Consider the following 20,268-nt stretch of genomic DNA (forward strand, 5'->3'; position numbering starts at 1 on the left):
AATTATGCTTTAATATATATAATTTACATTATATTCAATAAAGCATTATTATATAATGTTAAAGCATACTATCGTGGTACTCGATAAATACAGTTCTTGCCCTCGGAGAGCTTGCAGTCAGTCTAGTAGGAGAGACAGGCTAATAATCTAGGAATTATATACCAGTTGATAAGTGCTCTGCTAAAGAAAACAATAAGTAAGCATAGAGAACTGCTGATTTAGTCTTAAGAGGGTCAGGAAAAGCCTAGGTAGTTTTAAATGTCTCTGTGGCTCTAACCAATAATGGACCGAAAATGTTGTTTTTGTGTTTAACAGAAATTTTTCTTTGATGTCAGTAGTCAGAATCCAGCACAGTGTCCGTTCTTATTTTACTAACTTGCCAGTATAGGGAGAGGAGGAGGTCCTGAAATGTGGAAGCTACACTGATCTCTTCGGTAGCCAAGCTCTCAAATCCTTATAAAACAGATTAGAAGTATATTTGCCTGATGTGAAACTCAATTTGTGAACTTCTTATCTTCACAATATCCATAAAAGGGGAGGTTGTAAGAAAATTAATAGTATGATGAATCAAATTTGATATTTATAATCTGAGTGGGTTCCCAAGAACAGCTATGCTAATCACCAGTCATTTTTATGTGTTCATTAAAACAAATCCCGAGGGACTTCAGTTTGCCAGGGTTTTCTAAGTTTAGTTCATGAGCTATATCTAAATGCAACTGTTTTTTTTTTGTTTTGTTTTTGTTTTTAATTCTACAATTTAGATTTTTTTACAAGTTTACTCTGGCCATCTCCTAAATAGCCACATAAATGTCTGACTATGCTATGTTGAAGACTTGAGTTTCTTGGAAGAAATTGGTAAAATATGAACAATCTTCCATTGTGTGGTATCAAGGAACCACAAAAAATATTTTACTCTATAATTTGGGGTTTTGATGCATCGTAACAAAACTGCAAAAAGTTTTAAAAATCAACCACCGTATTTCCTTATTCATTTGGAGTATATGAATTGCTAGGTGGCTTTTAAAAAAAATCTACCCCTTTAAAGATTTGTATCAAATTCTAAACCTTCGAGAACTGCTATTATCCTTTGTGATCACATTCATACAGTTTAATATGACAAGGTAAATTTCAAAATGTCTTTGTCCCTCCATTGACTTTAGTACCTGCTTTATATTATCTTGCTTGCAAATACATGCCCCCACCAATCACGAAATAGCAGTTTTTGTTTTTACCTGGCTCTGTCCCCAGAGCCTTGTGCTCTTCCCACTTCAGAGCTGAAGATGTTCCCACTCTTGGCTTAAAACTAATAAACACAAAATGATATTTCATTATACTAGTTTCAGACTGGACATGGGAAGAAACTGACTATGCTTGGATATTACAGTCTGAGAAAATAACTATCCCCAGTCCCTAGGAGAATAACTTAATTTTCTCCTGAAAACAAAAGGAAAGGGGAAAAATCTGACCTGTGTTTTGATTCCAGGAACCTCTCAAAATATCGTTACCATGTTATTTCCGCTTCCCCAGGTGACCATTGCTATTATTGAATACTCCAAATGCTGGCAGGCTGAATCTGTTTTTAAATTCTAGCTTGTTGAACTGTGTGTGGTTCCTAGGAATGCTTTTACTTAGTAGATTTGAGGGTAGGAACTAATTTCTTTTGTTTTTCTTGGAAATGTGTAGATTTATTTTTGTTTCTCCATCGGCTTGGAAGCTGGTAAATCTGCTGAACAAGTGCCAGGAAATACAGCCTGAGTGTCGTATGCGGCTAACTAACTTGGTGCAAAGGCTCCTGGTCTCTTTTCAGGATGTACCATTAGGAAATTGCCTCTTATCAGTTGAGTTGCTTTTCTCAGAATGTCCAGATAATAGTGGCTTAAAATAAATAGTAGGAGCCCTGGCCTGCCAGTGTCGATTAGTTGGTTGGAGTGTTGTCCCGTGGCTGAAAGGTTGCAGGTTCTATTCCCAGTGAGGGCATATACCTGGTTTGCAGGTTTCATCACTGGTCTGAGTGCATATGATCGCTGGCCTGGGTGTATGTGCGAGGCAACTGATAGATGTTTCTCTCTCTCCCTTCCTCGCTCCTCTCCCCTCTCTCTAAAAAGCAATGAAAAAATGTCCTCTGGTGAGGATAAAAAAATGGTGTGATTCTCTGTTTGATTTTCTTCCCTTGGGAAAGTAGGTTAGTAAAGTGTATGATTGTCTGACCAACTATGTTATACACCTGAAACTAATACCAAGAAGAGTAATAAAATAATAATAATACATACATACATAAGACTATATGTATGCTTCCTTTCCCGTGAAGTGGTGCTTCCTAATTAGCTACTTAATTTTCTTTTTTTATTTTGCTGATAAATAGACAGGTTTAATGATACATTGCTGTTCACACAGATGGCTGCAGACTTTAAACTATAGCCCAGGCATACATAACTATGAATATAGACCAGTGAACCAGGTCAAAAATAAAATGGCTTCTTATAACTCCCCTGTAAACATCACGGCTCTTCATCCGTCCAAATGACCCACCCCCATTTCACATGAAAATAGTTAATGCAGGGGAATCAGAAACCTAGCTTTGTGGCCAAAAGTAAAAACTGAATGAAAAATAGCAATTCAGTGATTCATTGATGAAAACAGAGACTCTGCTGCCCCTCACAGTGCTGCTTTGCTCTTCTCACTCTTTCTCCTTTTGTCCCTCTTCTTCAGCCCATCCATGTTAGCTCTCAGCAGGTTTGAGTAAGCCATCTGAAACTTACTCACTTCTTTGGAGCTCACCACTGTGCCGATCTTCTTTTTCCTGTCAGTAGCCCTGGCTGGTTTGGCTCAGTGGATTGAGCGTCGGCCTGCGAGCTAAGTGTCGCTGGTTCGATCTTCCAGTCAGGGCACATCAGAGAAGGAAAACTCTGATTCCAAAAAACCTCTGCTGCCTTGCAGCATACCTCTTCAGGGGAAAGGCTAAGGGAGTAAACCCCGACAGAAAATCCGGAGCCGGAGTCCCTAAGGCGGTTTGACGTTGTAGTCAACACCGGCAACTCCTGCGGCGCACCTGAAGCCAAGCTGTATTGACTCCGTCTTTCCCTTGGATCCTTCAGCTGCGAAGAGAGGGGGGGTCTGCTGCATGGGCAACAGCAGACCCTCCATATCACCCTGCCCAGGCTCTGTAGCTTCAGCTTCACTGGAGAGGATACTCCAGCGTCATCGCAAGATGTCGATTCAACACGGGAGGAGACAGATACCGTGTCACTCCCGAGTTGGACTGCACAGCCATTCTCGGCGGTGCAGATAGACTCTTAAGAAGCTACACCATCGTCTCTCGAGACGGACGGCTGCCGACGATTCCGACGATGAGCTCTTAACAGACACTTGTTGTCTGAGGGCTCAAAGCCGTCCTGCTCACTCTCCAGCAGAACCATCCCGGGTCCAGTACTTAAAATTTTTTTATTCACTTTTATTTGGGTATCACTTTACTACTGTGAAAAGCATGGAACTTCAATGTACAACGCACTGTAGTTTTATATATACATCTCTATATATACATAAAAATAGAAATCTGTGTAACTGCCACTCAGATCAAGAAATGGAACATTTCCTGTCCCCCAAAAGGTTTTCTCATGCTTCTTCACAGTAACCCACCCCCTCAAAAAGCCCAAATATTACCATTATTTTGCTTTTGTAAGCATAGGTTAGTTTTGCCTATACTTGAACTTAATATTTTTAAAACCTTTGAGCCTGGCTTGCTTATCCCAATATTAAGTCTGGGATGCGTACCTGTAGCATGTAGTTCTTCATCCTGTGTAGAATTCCATTATGTGACTGTATAACAAACTATCAACCTGTTTGTTGATGGACATTTGGGTTGTTTCAGTTTTTAGTACAAGTAAAACAATTATGAACATCCTTACACATGTCTTTTGATGGACATAAACAGGTAGTTCTTTTGAGCATATACCTGTGAGTAGAATTGCTACATTATAGGATATATATACACACATTTTTTAGAAAGTTTAGTAGCTTTAGTTTCCCAAAGTTACTCTATCAATTGTTTTTCTACCAGCAGGGCATGAGACTTGTAGTTACTCTGCATTCTCACCAGCACTTGGTATTATCAGTCATTAATTTTAGCCATTCTAGGGAATGAGTAGTAGTATCTCATTGTAGTTTTCATTTGCATTTTTCTGGGGACCAAGTCAACCAGAGAGGTGATTTTGTTTTTTATACATTCTCAAGCTGCTGCCCCTGAGATACTGATGCATTGAGTCTCCTGAGGTGGGGCCCAGGCATCTAGATTTCTAAGATCCCACACTAGTGATTCTGATGTCATGGCACCTCTGGGACAAGAATTAGACATTTGTCACCACTTCCTAAAGGTTTATCTTCAAATACTTCAGGAAAGTTTTCATAATTTGTTAAGGAGATAGTCATGACAAATAAGATAAACATTTTTCTGCTTAAAACACATTAAATAGATTAGGCTATGATCAGAGGTCTTCATTATTTGATTAAAGAAGTCAAAGAAACTGCAGGTCGCTTCACTGAAAATGGCAACGACTGCTGTTTCTTGTTTGTATCCATTTGTAAGACTCACCTTCATAAAATGTTCTTTCATTAAAACGTGTTCAGTAGTGAGGTTATTTTAGCATTAATGATAGTGAACTCTTGTTTGCAAAGTCGATTAGACATAGATCTATCCAAAATACTTCTCTTTAGAGAAGAAATAAAAATTCTACAACAGACCTGATAAGTCCATAATCAATAGAAAGAGTAACATTGACTTGCTTACCTTTCATTATGAACGTAAATGTAAGATTTTTGCAATAGAATCCAAAATACTATTCTGTCAGCAAATGTTGGCCATCTCAGCCAAGGCATGCGCAGCACCTCCATCTTATTAACACCCGCTCAGGGTACAGTAAGTTAGTTAAACATCAGAGGACCTGTGACATTAACTTTGAAGTATTCTCCCTTACCAACAAGAAAAAGTCGAGCTGCTTCTGGGGCTTAAGCTCTTGTGCCATTCGGTTACAAAAAAAGATATATGATTTTCAATGTTTAAAGGCATCATCTGGGCAGCGCATCTTCTGTGAGGGCATTATGGTTCCAGGTAGGATAAAATTGCGTTAAGCTAGGGACATCTGTGGAGCAATTTATTATATGCGGTTCTCCTCACATAATAGTCTACTTCTCTCTGCGAAAGCTGGTTAAGGCTTTTCTTAGTGGTGTTTATTTCTTTTCTAAATAAAATCCTATTAGGAATTTGCTCCAACAGCCTATTAGCCCTTTAATGGAGACTAATTACACTCTTCCGTGCCTTCTGAATTGAGACAGGAAATAATTTTACACACATAAGCAAACCCTAAAGTGATGTTTGGTTTTCAGACACGTAATCCCAGCATTATGTGCAAAGAACAGTAAGTTAGAAACCTGAGGTAAAGAGCCACAAACATGGTCCACTACTTGTCGAGTCAAATGGGGGCAAATCACGTTTTTTTTTTTTTTTTTAATAATGTAGAACAGAAGTTTCTTTTTCAGATCAGGTGACTAACTTTGGCTAGAAATTTTATGCTGGAGTATATTAAGACACAATACAATGTTTGCATTCAAATATGCAGAGCTGAGTATGTGATCGGGAGAACATGAGTAAAACAATCCCAAAGACTAAAACTTCGAAAATAGCATTTTCTGAGCCAAAGTGGTAGAACGGTGGTGCCCCGTCCCTTTTAAAGACCCTTGGATGTCACGTTGTTTGGAATGGTTGGGCATGCTTTTTACAGCTGCTTGAAGGTCTTTCCTTTTGTGAGCTTGCTAGTGAACATGATGGAAGTTTCTCTCTAGTTCTTGCCTCTTGAACAATACGGGGACTTAGGAGCACCAACCCCTGCCTAGTCGAGAATTCCCGCCAAAACGCAGCCATTTTTTGGTATCTGCGGGGGATTGGTTCCAGGACCTTATATAAATGTCCAGTGTATCAAACGGTGAGAACAACACATACAGCCGGCCCTCCCCATCTGCGGATTCCCAACCATGAATCAAAAATACTGTTTTCAGTCCGCGGTTGGTTAAATTCAAAGATGTGAAATCTGGGGGATACAGAGGGATGAGTGTATATTTATTATCGTGGGAAAAAATATGCCTTTTGTGCTAAGATTGTAGAATAGCTTCCCTTCAGGACCCTCAAAACTGAAGACTGTTCAAGACAAGGTTAACCATGGCTTTTTTAGAGCCTCAGGAAGAAGGAGCCCCACTCTTTAGATCTCTGATACCAACCAGTTATTTTCTGTATGAAAGTTGCCTTTTAGGTTGTATTTGCTTTAAGCGACATCATGATTTAGCCTGTTGCCATGCGTTTAACAATTTATCCCCAAACGTTCAAGTAGCTTTGCTTAAGAAAAAAATCTTAAAACGAGGTCAAGAATGACAGTCATGCATTGGTGTCGCAGATCCTGTGAAGCCCTCCAGCAGCTCTGCACAAGCCCCAGAAGACTTGGCTTCAGCTGTAATTACAACCCCGCCGTCCGCCCAGGTGGACTCGTCTGTTGCTGCCCACCCTCCTCCGTACCAGTTCATTAACCTTCCACCGCACCTGGAAACTCTTGGCATCCAGGAGGATCCTCAAGACTACCTCCTGCTAATCAACTGTCAAAGCAAGAAGCCCGAACCCACCAGGTAGACCCCATCTGCCCGTGTGCGTGCGTGCGTGCGTGCGTCTGTGTGCACACATCGAGGAATCTTACCTTTAAACATTTTTAACCCTGATTGGAAGTTTTAAAAAGAAACCACCTATGGAGGCTTATATTTTATGCGTGTATCTCAAGTTTACAGTCCTCCGCTAATGATGTCTGATATTCATGAGATTTTATTGAAGGGAACACCTTCTCTAGCGTCTTTGGCAAGGACCACTTTTACCAAAAGCTCTTTGGGAAACCTGTCTTCTATTTCATAGTCTTTGTTACAGACTCACAGTATTACTTGCTTAACAGATTTCACTGATTTATAAATGGTGATCTTGCTCCATTTCTTATGTGATTGTAAACCAGCCAAGGGTCATCTTTTGTTTCTGAAGAAGGAGAGGAATACCTACTACTAGAAGATTTTGAAAGCAAAACGATTCCATTGCAGTGAGTGTGTTGTGGTTGCCTTGGATCTGTGTGAGAAATTAATCATACAGGTAAAATCCCAATATAGCAAAAATCTATGGAAAATACCAGTTGAACTTCAGTGAAATTTGATGAAACCAAATATATGGCTAAAAGCTATGAAGTTTGAATTTTCATACCTAGCAATGAAGCAGATCTTACCCAAGCCTTGACTTTACAAACTTTTAAGCAGAAAGAAATACGTGGATTTCGGTGCTTGATCAGAGGTATCATAAAGACTTTCCAAATCCTGGTTTTCCTTTCATCTCCATCCCTGCTCTAAGACCCCTTTCTTCTTCTAGCTATAAAGTATTTTAATTTGATATTGAGTAATCAGAAGGCTTGAGGTACTGGTGAGTGTTGGAGATGAACAATAATGATCGGGAGACCAGTCTCTGCCATTAACAGCTCTGACAACTAATGATATTTGGTATATTTATTATCTTAGTTTGTAGCATAAATGTGGGGGTAAATTGAATAGTAGATGTGAAAGATTTTTAACCCTTTGAGTGCCAATGTCACTGTGAGCAATGCTGACAAATTTTCCCAAAAGTGCCAGCATCCCTCCCAGTGGCTCTTTTTTCAATGGCTATAAATGTAAATAACAATGAAATAATTCATAGTTTATGTTTTGTTCTCTTTTTTTGTACCTCAGGTTATATATTGATACAATTTTTTCTCGTGGTGACCCAAATTTTGAATTACGCATGGCACTCAAAGGGTTAAATAGGCTTATTAGATATTAAGTATTATTTTTTATAACAAAGAGATTTTTTTTTCATGTATAAAGTGACTGTTACTAGGCTAAGAATATAGAATTTGCTGAGATCCACAAATTGGTTTCTGTGACCTATTTCCTAAGATAATGGAAACAAACACTCCAAAGACGGATTTCTGCATATTTGTTCTAATGGGATTTTACCTGTAAGAGAGAGAGAAAAAAAAAAAAGAAGCATAAATCAACACTAGTTAATAATACCAAATTCTAACTTGATTTTGCTTGTTTGCTGTGAGTATTTAAAATTACACACTTGCAACTTTGTTACCTGTGCTACTAACTAAGGTTTTATTTTACAGAGAGTCACAATTGTTTTTCAATATCAACTTTTTAAAAGCCAACAGACAGCTAAGGGACACTTTTCAGGACATTTTCTTCTTCATTTCATGTAGTGTCTTTCATTAATCTCACTGTTATCACAACTTTCCTGCTCTGGGAGAAATTATGCTCCGATAGATTTGGCATCTCCTTTTTTGTAAAAGTGACAGTTAACTAATATTTACGATGTGCCCGCTATTTTGCTATGAAGGTTCAAAGTAACGACATACGTTGCAGCCCCCTCAGAGACAGTCACCTCCACAGTTCATGAGCAAACCTTGTGCAGTAATCAAAACACCTGCATTAAGTGTTGAGAGATGGGGATGCAATCCGAGAACTGCCTTGCAAACCCTTGTTCAGCCTGCAACCCTCAGCTCAGACATGTGTTAGGAAACATCTTCCCAAACTCCCAGGCTGGATTAAATGCCTCTCTGGGTTTTCATAGCATCTTGGTGGCACCTCTCTATCTCTGTTTTATCACAGAATTGGAAATAACTGATATTTGTATTCATTCGCCACTAAACTATAAGCTAGTCAAAGGCCGTAAGTTTATTGCTCGTTATGCTTTTGCGTTTTATAACTGCCAGGTTGGAATCCAACGGCAGAGCGCTTTTTACAATACAGGTAGATAGGTTGGAAATTCCCACACTGGGAGGAGCAGGATCTGAACTATATGTGGTTGGAGAGAGCAAAGGAGACTATCACTAGTAATTTGCATAAAAATGCTTGAGGGAAAGGAGGGGTGAAAGCCACAGTGATGGGTAGAAGATAGTGAGGAGGAGAGCCTGCTGGATCCAGGGTTTCCTTTGGGAATAGTAGGACCTCAGATAAGGACATAAAAGGTGGAGCCAGGTTACTAGTGGCCTCAGTGCCCAGGGGAGTAGTTTGTGGACTTTTTGGAGTTCCCACAACCTGTAGGGACCCGAAACAGGATTTTCTCTGAGTACATGAATGATAAGAAAACCGTGTTTTGAAAGGGTTGATCTTAACCGCAGCCTAGCAGTGTGATTCTCTGCATACTGGAAGAAAGAGAAACTTGAGGAAAAGAAATTCACATAGGAGGGTTCAGTGGTATAGAACGTGGCAGAGACGAGGACCTGAACTTGAGGTGGTGACAGGGGAAACAGAGCAGGGGACAGACACGCAGTTAGGAAGAAAGACTTTGTGCGTAAGTCATGTGGAGGTCAGAGAGAAGGACTCCAAGCTGATTGGGTTTGGAGCTGAGAGAACCTGGATCAAGAGATTTCTTTCAGGGGCAAGTCGGAAAGGGCAGTTGGCTGGAGAAGTAAGGTGGGTTTGGTTCGGAACACAGGAGCAAGGTGATGCTGGGACAACCAAGTGTAAATACATTGGAACAATCGGGAAATACGGGGCACAGAGTTAAGTGAGAAGATGGGAGTTGTCAGCATTCAGTGAAAGGTGATGGTATGAGACAGGAGGGCTTTTTAATGGTGTGTGTGGTCAAAAATGAGAAGACCAAATTCTGTTGGCCATTCCCAGGCAGAGAGAGAGGAAGAAAGAGCTAGTCAACAGACAAGGGAAATGTCCATGAGGGATGAGGAAAATCGGGATATCACTGTATTGGTTCTTAATAAAGGAGAAGAAAGTTCCGGTGAATAAGTGGAGCACACAGAACCAGGTGTTACTAAGAGACCAGGGAAGATAAACCTTTAAAAAACCATCACGAGTATATTTTTTAAATTACTAAGTTTAAGTTCCTGCAGGACTTCCTTTTGCCTTATACCCAAATTTTGTGATTTTACTAAATGCAGAGACTGAACGTGTACCCAAAGCATTAAAAATACTGCAATGAGATGCCTCAAGGTTAATTACAGTTTGGAACTGCCCCCCCACCCCCCCCACCCCCGTGACTTCTATTTTGATTGTCATTACAGTATTGGCTAAATGCTTGTTAAAGAAAATTAGTAGAAAGGAAGACACGCAGAACCTTTTAAGTTGCTACCTCCTTGTATATCACACTGAATTTATGCAGTAGCAGGTAATCATTAGACTTGCAGGTTTACAGAACAATGGGCCCCGGTGGGCCAGAGAGCAGTGATCACCTTGATAAATTGTGTTGGCACCAGGCTTTTGCATGCTCTTCAGAGGAAATGCTTTCCCTCGTGTCTATGCTTCATCCTTTACCTTTCTCGGAGTTTTGTACCTTTCTAATTCCAGTACTTCAGAGATTGTGGTTTCAATGTGTGGGTTTAGTAGGTGGCGTTGAGGGTGTGGGCAGGTCCAGGACAGAGATTGGAGAGAACGCTTGTGGGGGTTTTGTGGTGGCAGTTCTGTTGTCCGCTGTATAATTGTAAAAATGAGCAGCGTTCTGCTTTAAATCTTGTGGATCACACCAAAAAGGATAAATAAATAAACTAATGAAAAACGCCATGTATTTCGATTGCTAAGCTATAAATAGGGAGATTTAAATGTAGACCCCGTGTCTTCACTGTGTTTTATTTTCTGTCATTAACAATTTTTATTTAGAACACATGCTGATTCCGCCAGATCCACGTCTTCTGAAACAGACTGCAATGATAACATCCCTTCTCATAAAAACCCTGCTTCCTCCCAGAGCAAACACGGAGTGAATGGCTTCTTCCAGCAGCACAGCATGTATGACTCCCCGCCGTCCCGGGCTGCATCCATTTCGGTCGACTCCAGCCTTTATAACCTGCCCAGGAGTTACTCCCACGATGTTTTACCAAAGGTGTCTCCATCGAGTACCGAAGCGGATGGAGAACTGTATGTGTTTAATACCCCGACTGGGACCTCGAGCATAGAGACTCAGATGAGGCATGTGTCTATGAGTTACGACATTCCTTCAACACCTGGTAATACTTATCAGATTCCACGAACATTTCCAGAAGGAACTCTGGGGCAGACGTCAAAGCTAGACACTATTCCAGATATTCCTCCACCCCGGCCACCGAAACCACACCCGGCTCACGACCGATCCCCCGTGGACACATGTGGCATCCCTCGCGGGGCTCCGGACACCGACAGCAGTTACTGTGTTCCTACCGCGGGGGCACCACCTTCCCGCAGCAACACCATCTCCACTGTGGATTTGAACAAACTGCGGAAAGGTCAGCTCTCGTTGGCTTCCCCTCTGTTAGAGGTTCATGGCAGAAAACCGGTTTTTCCGAATAGTTGCTCTTTGAAGCATAGTAGGATGTCACATGATGGTTCTTTGTTTGTTCAGCCTTGCAGTTACGCAATCATGTAGGGAAGATACCAGAGTCTCAGTAGATGCCCTGAGGCGGGGGGAGTTGGGGCCGGGAGTTGCACACCTGTCCTGTCCCTGTGTGCCTGGTCTGCCAGAAGGGAGAAAGAGTTGGAGTTTTTCACCCCTAAAGAAGTATGGCCTTAGGAATCCTTCCTGCCTGGGGATGTATGTGCCCTGGTCTCCCACCTTCTATAAATACTGGGGGGGGGGGGGGGGGATTAGCTCCTCTGATGGAGCCGAAGAGAAGGACATGGGCCAGCCACCCAGTGTCTGTGACTTGTACCCTTTCTTGTATTTGTGAGCCATTATGGCCATGTCTCTGCGTCCCATCTATTGATCTCCACTGCATCTAACAGGTAATAATCAGTTCCAGTCAAGCCACTCTGATTTTTGTTCGGTGTTACTCATTTTTAAAGCTCCGAATCCTCTCTCCCCTTATGCCTTGTCACAGACCTTGGGAGGAGAAAAATGGAGTCTGGGTCATACCCTGAGATTCTTAAAAGTCCTAAAAATAGAAAGCTAAAGTGTAACAGGCACATCCCCTAAAAACTATGTGCTCACATAGTTGTATTTTGTCTCAGAGTTATCCAGCTGTCTTTAGATAAGGGTTGAATGCATCATGAATAGCACTATGGCGATGCTTATTTAGGCATTCAGTACCAGTTGCTGACTCCCTTCTTGAAGTGTTTGTATAAGCTGCGTGTAAGTTAGTGCGATGTGAGTGAGGTCCAAGATGGTGCAAATGGTAAGAAATCAGAAGTACATCTTTCTTCATTTTTAGGTAACCGATCTCATCCCAGAGGTAGACAGTCACTGTCATATTCATTCAAGTACTACCATTGATTAGCATATGAGGGTTTGTCTGCATTCTCTAGTGTTTTATTGTGTCAATTTGAGATACTGTTCTGTGAGCATCTTTTTAAAAATCTGTGTGCATATGTGCCTGCATGTGTGTGTGTTTAAAGAAAGAGAAAGAATGGGTCATCCCTGATTACCGTGAGAACCGGCAGGTATGGGAAAAGATGTTGATCGTTTGTTCTTTATTTTAGATCCTAGTTCTCAAGACTGCTATGATATTCCACGAACATTTCCAACTGATAGATCTAGTTCACTTGAAGGCTTCCATAACCACTTTGTAAGTATAATTGACCTTGGCATAATCAAGTCTATATTTCATTGTCCGAAATCTTCACACTTAGTTCCCTGAGACAACTAAATGAGATCGTGAAGTAAAAGCCCCTTCTGATCCCTGTGAATAGGTATGTCTTACATTGCTTTCTTGTCTGACAGCCGTTTTTGTGTATTAAAAGAAATGTATGTGTGTTTTAGAAAATCAAAAATGTGTTGACAGTGGGAAGTGTATCAAGTGAAGAGCTGGATGAAAATTACGTCCCGATGAATCCCAACTCTCCGCCACGGCAACATTCCAGCAGTTTTACAGAGCCAATTCAGGAAGCAAATTATGTGCCAATGACTCCGGGGACGTTTGATTTCTCTTCGTTTGGAATGCAAGTGCCTCCTCCTGCTCATATGGGCTTCCGGTCCAGCCCCAAGACCCCTCCCAGAAGGCCCGTACCTGTTGCAGACTGTGAACCACCCCCGGTGGATAGGAACCTCAAGCCAGACAGAAAAGGTAAGGAGGGTACAATTTAGGAAAGGGTCAGGGTCGTCCGTCTAGATCTGCTTCACCTGTTGTTACCTCCAGGACAGAATTGGGACCAGAAGTTCTGAAGTGTTTCATATGACCTTAGTTATTAGCTTAAGTGGTATTGCTGTTTCTAGATTAAGAATTATTAACATCGTATGTCGATGCCCAGGTGAGATGTTTAAATCTCCTATCTCTAGGGCAGAGGGTACAAACTAAAACACTCACAAGGACTGGCAGGGAACAGGAGCGGATTAGAGAAACTCAAGTGCCCCAATTGGAGGACCTAACAGCTCCCTGGCACCGGTCCTGCGTTGACTTGTGGAAATAATAAGGACCGGTACATGCAGATCTTCTGATGTATCAAGAGAAGCCAGAAATTTTGGGTTTCAAGTGTATTATCTTTTGACTTTTAAGTCCTAACAGCTAATGTAATTATTTTCAAAGAACAAGACACTGCAGACCAAACCACCAAAGTATCTAGTATCAAACCAGATAAGAGACACAAACGCCCCTGACAGCGAGATTGTGTGCGTCATCTTTCCATGCTGTTTGTGAAACAACTTCTTTAAAATTATTCTTTTTTGACTGGGGTATAAATAAATGCTTCTAGTCTATTCTTTCACACTGGCCTTCGTAAGTAACCCTAAGTTCTCAAGTAGCAGGGTTTGTGAAGAACTCAGTGTAAAGGAAACTTTTCGGCCACATTGGTGATAATGTTCCCAAGTTTTTAAAGTTTGAGTTTCAGTGGTTAAAACCCAGGCAGCTAGCTGTGTTGCAGCATGTCGGTGGCATGACCTAATCTGGACAACCTCGTACAGTAGTATGTCAGCTACATGATGAGTGGCATAAGGGTATTCGGCACATTTGAAGAGTTTCGTGTGCTGTATGTAGATCTTCAGGAGCATGTAATGTCTGTGTAAATTTCTCATTAACCTGGGCTTAGATCTGTAATATTACTTCTAATTAAGTACCTGTTGTGGGGAAGAGAGACAGACTCAGAGTATCTTAAGAAAATGAGTATTGTTTTGTTTTGCTACAAGTAGGATACACCTGTGCTAAAGTGAGAAAGTGACTGGGAGCTGAGGCACTCCCAGGGGACTGTCACTTCATCCTGCTCTGCTCTGCGTGTCGGTCCTCTGGGATGTCTTTGCACCTGCTTTGGTCTCTCTCACAGCCTTTCCTTCTTTTCTCTTCCCCTCTGTCTGCTTGCCGTGGTTTTCTGCTTTCCCAGCGCTCTGGCCTACTGCGCCCCTCTGTGGCCTCGGGTCTGCCTCAGTCCACTCTCTGCGTGTCCTTGTAGCTTCCGTGGCTGCTAAGTGCCTCCTTCAGTGCTTACTCACGTCAGGTTGCTCAGAGAGAATTTGTTTGGTCTTCCCTGTCTTTTCACACCAAGCCACGTGATCGACTGTAGGCCAGGCTGTAGCTTGGCTGCTGTTGGGTCAAGTGCCCATATTTGGTCCAACAGCTGGAAACATGGTCATGTGTAGCATCCACGGCCACCCAGACAACCCCAGAAGCGGGGCCATAATCAGGACGGTTATCTTGGAAAGGGCATGAGTGTCACCGGCTTTTTGTTTAATACCTTTTCCTTCCACTACTCTTTGTCCTCATTTGTCTATAAGTCTATTAACACATGAGTTGGTCCCTTTCTTCTTTGCTTACAATATGTGAAAGTATGTTAGGTCGCGTATACATTTATCCCTGAGCTCACAGGTTGCTGAAGGATTAAGAGTGTCCTGAACTCCTTGAAATAGTGAAATATTCATTTGAATGCTAAACTGGTTCTTTTCTTACTTTTCTGTGATTAGTGCATGTTAGCAGCAGAGCTGCACTTTGTAACCCCAAACGAAACAGTTTTATATCTTGAGGTCCCCCGGGTGGAGCTGGCATGGAGTGGGTAAGGTACAGGCTCCGAGTCCCCTCTGTTTCGCTCCTCTGCCCGTTCCTGCCTCCCCTCGGGCTGTGCAGAACACAGTTTGAAAATTCCCACTAGATTACACAATTAAGGATTCTTTGTGGTAAGCGTAATGCAGAATCAAAAAACAATCCCTATGTATATGTAGAAAAGTTTCAAAATCCTAATGATCTGCTTTTAGTACTATCTAGGTCTGACAGCACTCATGTTCCCCACATTATAATATGTATCATAATAATATGGTTTGTATACTACATATGATATATATTACATATATTTGTGTAATGGTACCTCCCTATGTGTATAGTGAAAGTACTATATACTCTAGTACGTGACAGTCATTGCCCCAAGTCCTCTAACCGCCCTGAAGTGACTTCACACTAGAACGGAACAAAGCAGGTTCTTGGTTACTCATGGAGATTATGTTTAGTCTTTTAAAAAATTTTAACTGAACTATTGAGAGACAGGTCTGGGTTCATGGACCAGATCATTTATTCGGTGTCTTTTCTTAGATACGAAATGAACCAAGAAAGCACCCGGAATAAATACCCATATAATTTTTGCCAAAATCAGGGATTTGCCAAACTGTAAAGGGGTTACTAAAATCATAGTAGTAAAGAAAATGTTTTTGCTTTTCTTTAGTGCTATCCTACTTTTTCAATAAATGTGATACAAGAGAGGATGCATGAGAAGATGTTTAATATGGTAGGACAGACTTTGTCAACCCATTTTACAAAGTTATAACTATTCAAGAAGAACACATTTTAAAATCCAAATTCAGAGCTTGGAGCCAAGTTTATTCTTCAAAACTTAAACTGTAAAAGAAATGTCTTATTTAATCATGAAATTCTCATTATGTATAGCATCAGATAAGTCTGTTCTAAATTTCTAGTGTTGTGACATCAGACACATGACTCAATCTGTTGTTCTAGTATCTCTTATTAACTAAACCCAATAATAAGGAAACCTAATTCTATCAAATACGGCTTGATTAGTTTCAGGGCCAGTATAACTAGTTCAACATTCAATATAGCCAGTGTCTGGAGTGGCTTCTTTGGAAGGGTCTACAATGAATGAGTGACATTCTAGTCTTGTTTATACTCCCAATTATAGATGTCAGCTGCTGTAGTTAGTGATACAGATGAGTTTTTCAAATACTTCTGAGTAATTGAAGCTGCAGAAATACATAGATGTTCTAAACCTGTAAGTTTAATGTACTTCCATGAATCCTTTGCCCACACCCTGCCCTGGGGTAGCTAAATTTTCAGCCATACCATTTCTGTCATGATAGCATTTGTTTTGAATCAATCTTTGTGTATATTACTAGAGGAAAACGACATTAATTTCAGTGCATTGTATTAAATATTAGGAAAGCAGATGAATCATTGGACATATAGTACAAATTATGCCTTGATTGTTTTCATTGAAACTTTTACATTTCAATGGAAGAGCAGTTTGTAAAGTTTGAGAAATTTCTACAAGTTATCTATCGTGGCTTCTCTGAAAGTCAGTGCTTACATAAATCTACCATATTTAATCACTGCACTTATCTAGGACCCCCGACCCCAATCCAGTCTCCTTCGAACATCATGGAGCAGCTCTTTGAGCCTCAAATGCTGCCTATTTTGCTGTGTTTGCCTTTGTCCATTCTGGCTGTTAGTTATGGTGTCGATGTTTCTAGAAACAGCACAAGGTTACTGCTAGTGTTTTGTACACGAGTTGGTTCAAGTAGCATCAGGTCTGGGTCTTGCCTTTGGTGAAGGAAGCATCCAGGAGACCAGTCGTGAGGAGCTGCCCTGGGTGGGTCATTTCTGGGCCCAGTGTGATATATTTGCTGGAAACATTTTCTTCAAGACATCTTCTAAAGAATTTTTTGAATGTAATTAAAAATTAACATGCTTTCTCAAGGTGGCTTTTATACTATAATAAATGTTTGGAAGATGGGTGAGTGACACCCGTAAAAATAACTAGATTTTAATAAACAAGCATTGAAGTTTGAATCCCAGTCAGATTTTTGTTTGGGGTCCCAGTTTAAGGGAAGGAGTATGGAGTGCATTTTTACAGCATAGTCTTTACAGGTGGGCTTTTCCCCCCTAAGTATTCCTTACCTTCCTGTAGAATTATTATTATTATATTCTTCTCTCTACAATGAGTCCATTAAAACAAGTGTGAAAGTGTTCATTATACCTCCTTGATTACTTTTTGGAATTAGCTGAAGATTATAATGTGAATTATTTTTCTTCTTTCTTGAATTTTGAAATGCCTACTGGGAGTAGTAGCATAACCTGTAAAACTTTGGAAGAGTATAAATAATTCCCCTGAGAGCTGAATGTACGCGTATGGAGGCAGTACCTATTAAAAGAATCCTTTATAGTGTATGGACTTTGCAAAGAAAGATCGCATCTGCCTATTTGACATGACCCCGATGTGACTGCCTTGACCATATTTGGGGATGACCAACTGTGAAAACAACATTCATTCGCTTTTTTTCCTCTTAAAGGACAAAAATAAATTAATTAATTATGACATTAATCAGATTATACACCACCAGCTTTATATATGGTAGATTTAAGTGCCTACCAACTAGCATCCTCTGCTAGGCCTTGGGTCTTTAAACCCAGGGAAGAAAAGATGGCTTCCCTGAAGAAGCTCCCATCCAGTGGAGGAGCTAGAAAAGTAAACACATTATCATAATTAGCCTGAAAGGGGCCGTGCCTGAGGTAAGCTCTTGGCATGATTAGCTAAGCTCCCTGAGGAAAGTCTGAGTGGGTGAGTGGCAATTAAATAATGGTAGAGGAGGGGAGGGTGGCGGAGGATCTTCTAGTCCAACCAAACAGCATACCCAGACCCTTTAAAAAGAGGGGCGATGGAGGCGGGGAGGAAAGTATGAATGAGAGAACCAATGCCAGATGCCTTGCCAGGTGCTTGAAGCTGAGAGTATTATGATTCACGCTAATGAGTTTGGGCTTTATTCTGAGTACACCATTAGAGAGTTTTATGCAGGCAAGTAATATAATCAGGTCGGCCGCTAGAAACCTCCTTCTAAAATTGAACGATGCGACAGAAACAAATTATAGTTTTAACGTAAAATGATATAAAATCATACCTTTTTCAGCGTCTTTCTCAGAGTGCTTTGCCCTGTTTTCCAAATCCACAGTTCTTGAAGCCTTAGTTTTGAAATGATCAATGGGAAAGGCATACAACAGTCCCCCTTCTTGGCTCTCAGTTGCTCCCTCAACTTGGGGACTTGGAATAATTTTTAAAGCTTTGAGGGCACTTGTAGTATAGGTGGAAGTCATTTAGCCGCACCATGCGAGTTCATCACTCCCAGGAAAACCAGGTAAGTGAAGTGCACATTAATAAAGGAAGGCAGGACTTTAGACTTGCAGATTTTAAAAAATTTTTGGCTGGATAAAAACAAGCTGTTACACGGATGTCAAGTAACATTGATACAGGGAGATGAAGAGTGAACGTGGAATCGAGATGATTCCTAAGGGATTTGCGTGCCAGGGGGCCTGAAAGTATAGGAAACAAAGCAGGTTTGTGGTGAGTCAGAACGGATGGACTCTGTCTTGAACATGTGGTATGAATGCCTGCAGAGTACCCATGTGGGTGGTTTTGGGGAGCAGGGAGGGAAGGATCTGAACCAGAGATTAAGATTTACAAACCGCTCTGAATAAGGGAACTGTCACAGGCCCCGGGGACGCCAGCCTGGGTGAGATCGTTTTAACCCATAAGGGTTCAAGCACAGTAGGAATTTCACCAGCAGTTGGTGCTTTTTGCTAAGTGAGAAAATAAACGCTCTTTCCTTTGTTCCAACCTAAGTCTAGCTAGAGCCAAGCTGTAACTGCCTTGGATTTAAAAGTTGAGGCTCAGAGGAGGTCCTCTGTTTACGCTCAGAATTTGGGAACTCGTGTGTCTTCAGATTGGTTCATTTTTGCCCTTACTTTCGAATTCTTGTTTCTTACTCGTCATTTTCACACTTTCCTTCAAGGATTTGCTTACAAACCGTAGAGAAGACAGGGCTAAGGCAGACGTAGTCACACCTTGGACTTCTTTTCCTTTCTCTCCTCATAAGTAATACTGAGCTGTCATGTGGGCATGACTTTTATTTCTGTCTGGAACATAGATGTCACATTGAGTTTGGAAAGATATGGAGAAATAAAGCTAACAAAGTGTCTTAAGTGGTCCAGCACAATTCAGGGCAATATATCCATGGGGCGACTTTTATCCTAAAATCAACCTTAATCTTTGGATGGAGTAGAAAACACCTGTCAATTTTATAACTGCACTTTAAAAATCTTACTCAATACAGTGCTGTCCTATTAAGAAAGCCAAGGAGCACCCTCGAGAGTACTTGAGAGGTGGCGTTGGTTTTGAGGGAGATGATGAGCTCAGTGTCGAGTGTTGGAAGGATAATGGGGGTGACCTGTCAGACAACTGAAGTACGGAACTGGGTCATAACTAGGTAGATTTAGCAGGCACATGACCTTGATTATTTAACCATAGGTCCAGGTAAGATACCGAGGGCGAACGTTGAGAAATGTAAAGAATGATTGCTGGTAGGTAAACCACAGTGACAAATCAGGAGGAAGCTGAGCGCTCATGGAAGTGGGTCTTTTAGAAAAGGAAGAGGGCGGGGAACACGCAGAGGGGGTGCCAACAAACCAAAAGTGGTCCTGAAAGCCGTCTGTAATGTTTCAACATCACTTCACTCTCATCGCCACCGTCTGTGGCATTCAAGTTGATGTAAGGTCTCAGACAGCTGAGGAGTTCAAAACTGAACTCGAAACACAGGTTTTCTAAGATTCTGTTGTTTCCCAAAGGCATAGAGAGGTACAGCAGCAAGGTGGGGCAGTGCAGGCGCATGGCGCCAGCAGGTAAGGGCCAAAGGAAGTCTCAATTTTGTCGCTTCACCTCTTTTCATTCTCCAGAGCTCTCTCAGCCATAAAATAAAGCTGGGTGCGGTCTGTATGGGCCCTTCAGCTCTAAAATAAATGTATTTTTTCCTATGGAAAAGCTTATCCCCTGCCTCTCACTTTTTTTGGAAAGCAAGCACACCATTTTGGAGGAGTATAAAAAGCTGACGTACCCCTTTGTTTTAGAAAAGTGCCCTGGCAGGCTGCGCCCTGGATGGGTCAGTGTTAGGGATAGGATCACGGCCCAGAATTTTAACACTTACATCATAAAGTAGGCTTGCCTCATTTCTGAATTAGCTCTATGTCTTCATTGCCTGACTTAGAA

General features: G+C 41.3%; 1 protein-coding gene across 4 annotated transcripts in view; it reads left to right on the forward strand.

Annotated features, from left to right (window-relative positions):
* The window catches only part of GAB1 (GRB2 associated binding protein 1), a 106,705-nt gene that overhangs the window by 78,281 nt on the left and 8,156 nt on the right, over nt 1–20,268 (forward strand). For 2 of the 4 annotated variants that reach the window (XM_090288534.1, XM_090288536.1), the window contains exons 3-7: nt 6,441–6,666; nt 7,038–7,118; nt 10,720–11,321; nt 12,511–12,596; nt 12,791–13,094. In XM_090288534.1, coding sequence (XP_090144660.1) covers nt 6,441–6,666; nt 7,038–7,118; nt 10,720–11,321; nt 12,511–12,596; nt 12,791–13,094 — 1,299 coding nt within the window. The remainder of the gene's footprint in view (nt 1–6,440; nt 6,667–7,037; nt 7,119–10,719; nt 11,322–12,510; nt 12,597–12,790; nt 13,095–20,268) is intronic. The other 2 variants (XM_090288535.1, XM_090288537.1) reach the window with 1 other exon arrangement.

Source organism: Furipterus horrens, unplaced genomic scaffold (genome assembly GCF_987537825.1).
Source record: "Furipterus horrens unplaced genomic scaffold, mFurHor1.1.pri manual_scaffold_10, whole genome shotgun sequence".
Classification (NCBI taxonomy): Eukaryota; Metazoa; Chordata; class Mammalia; order Chiroptera; family Furipteridae; genus Furipterus; species Furipterus horrens.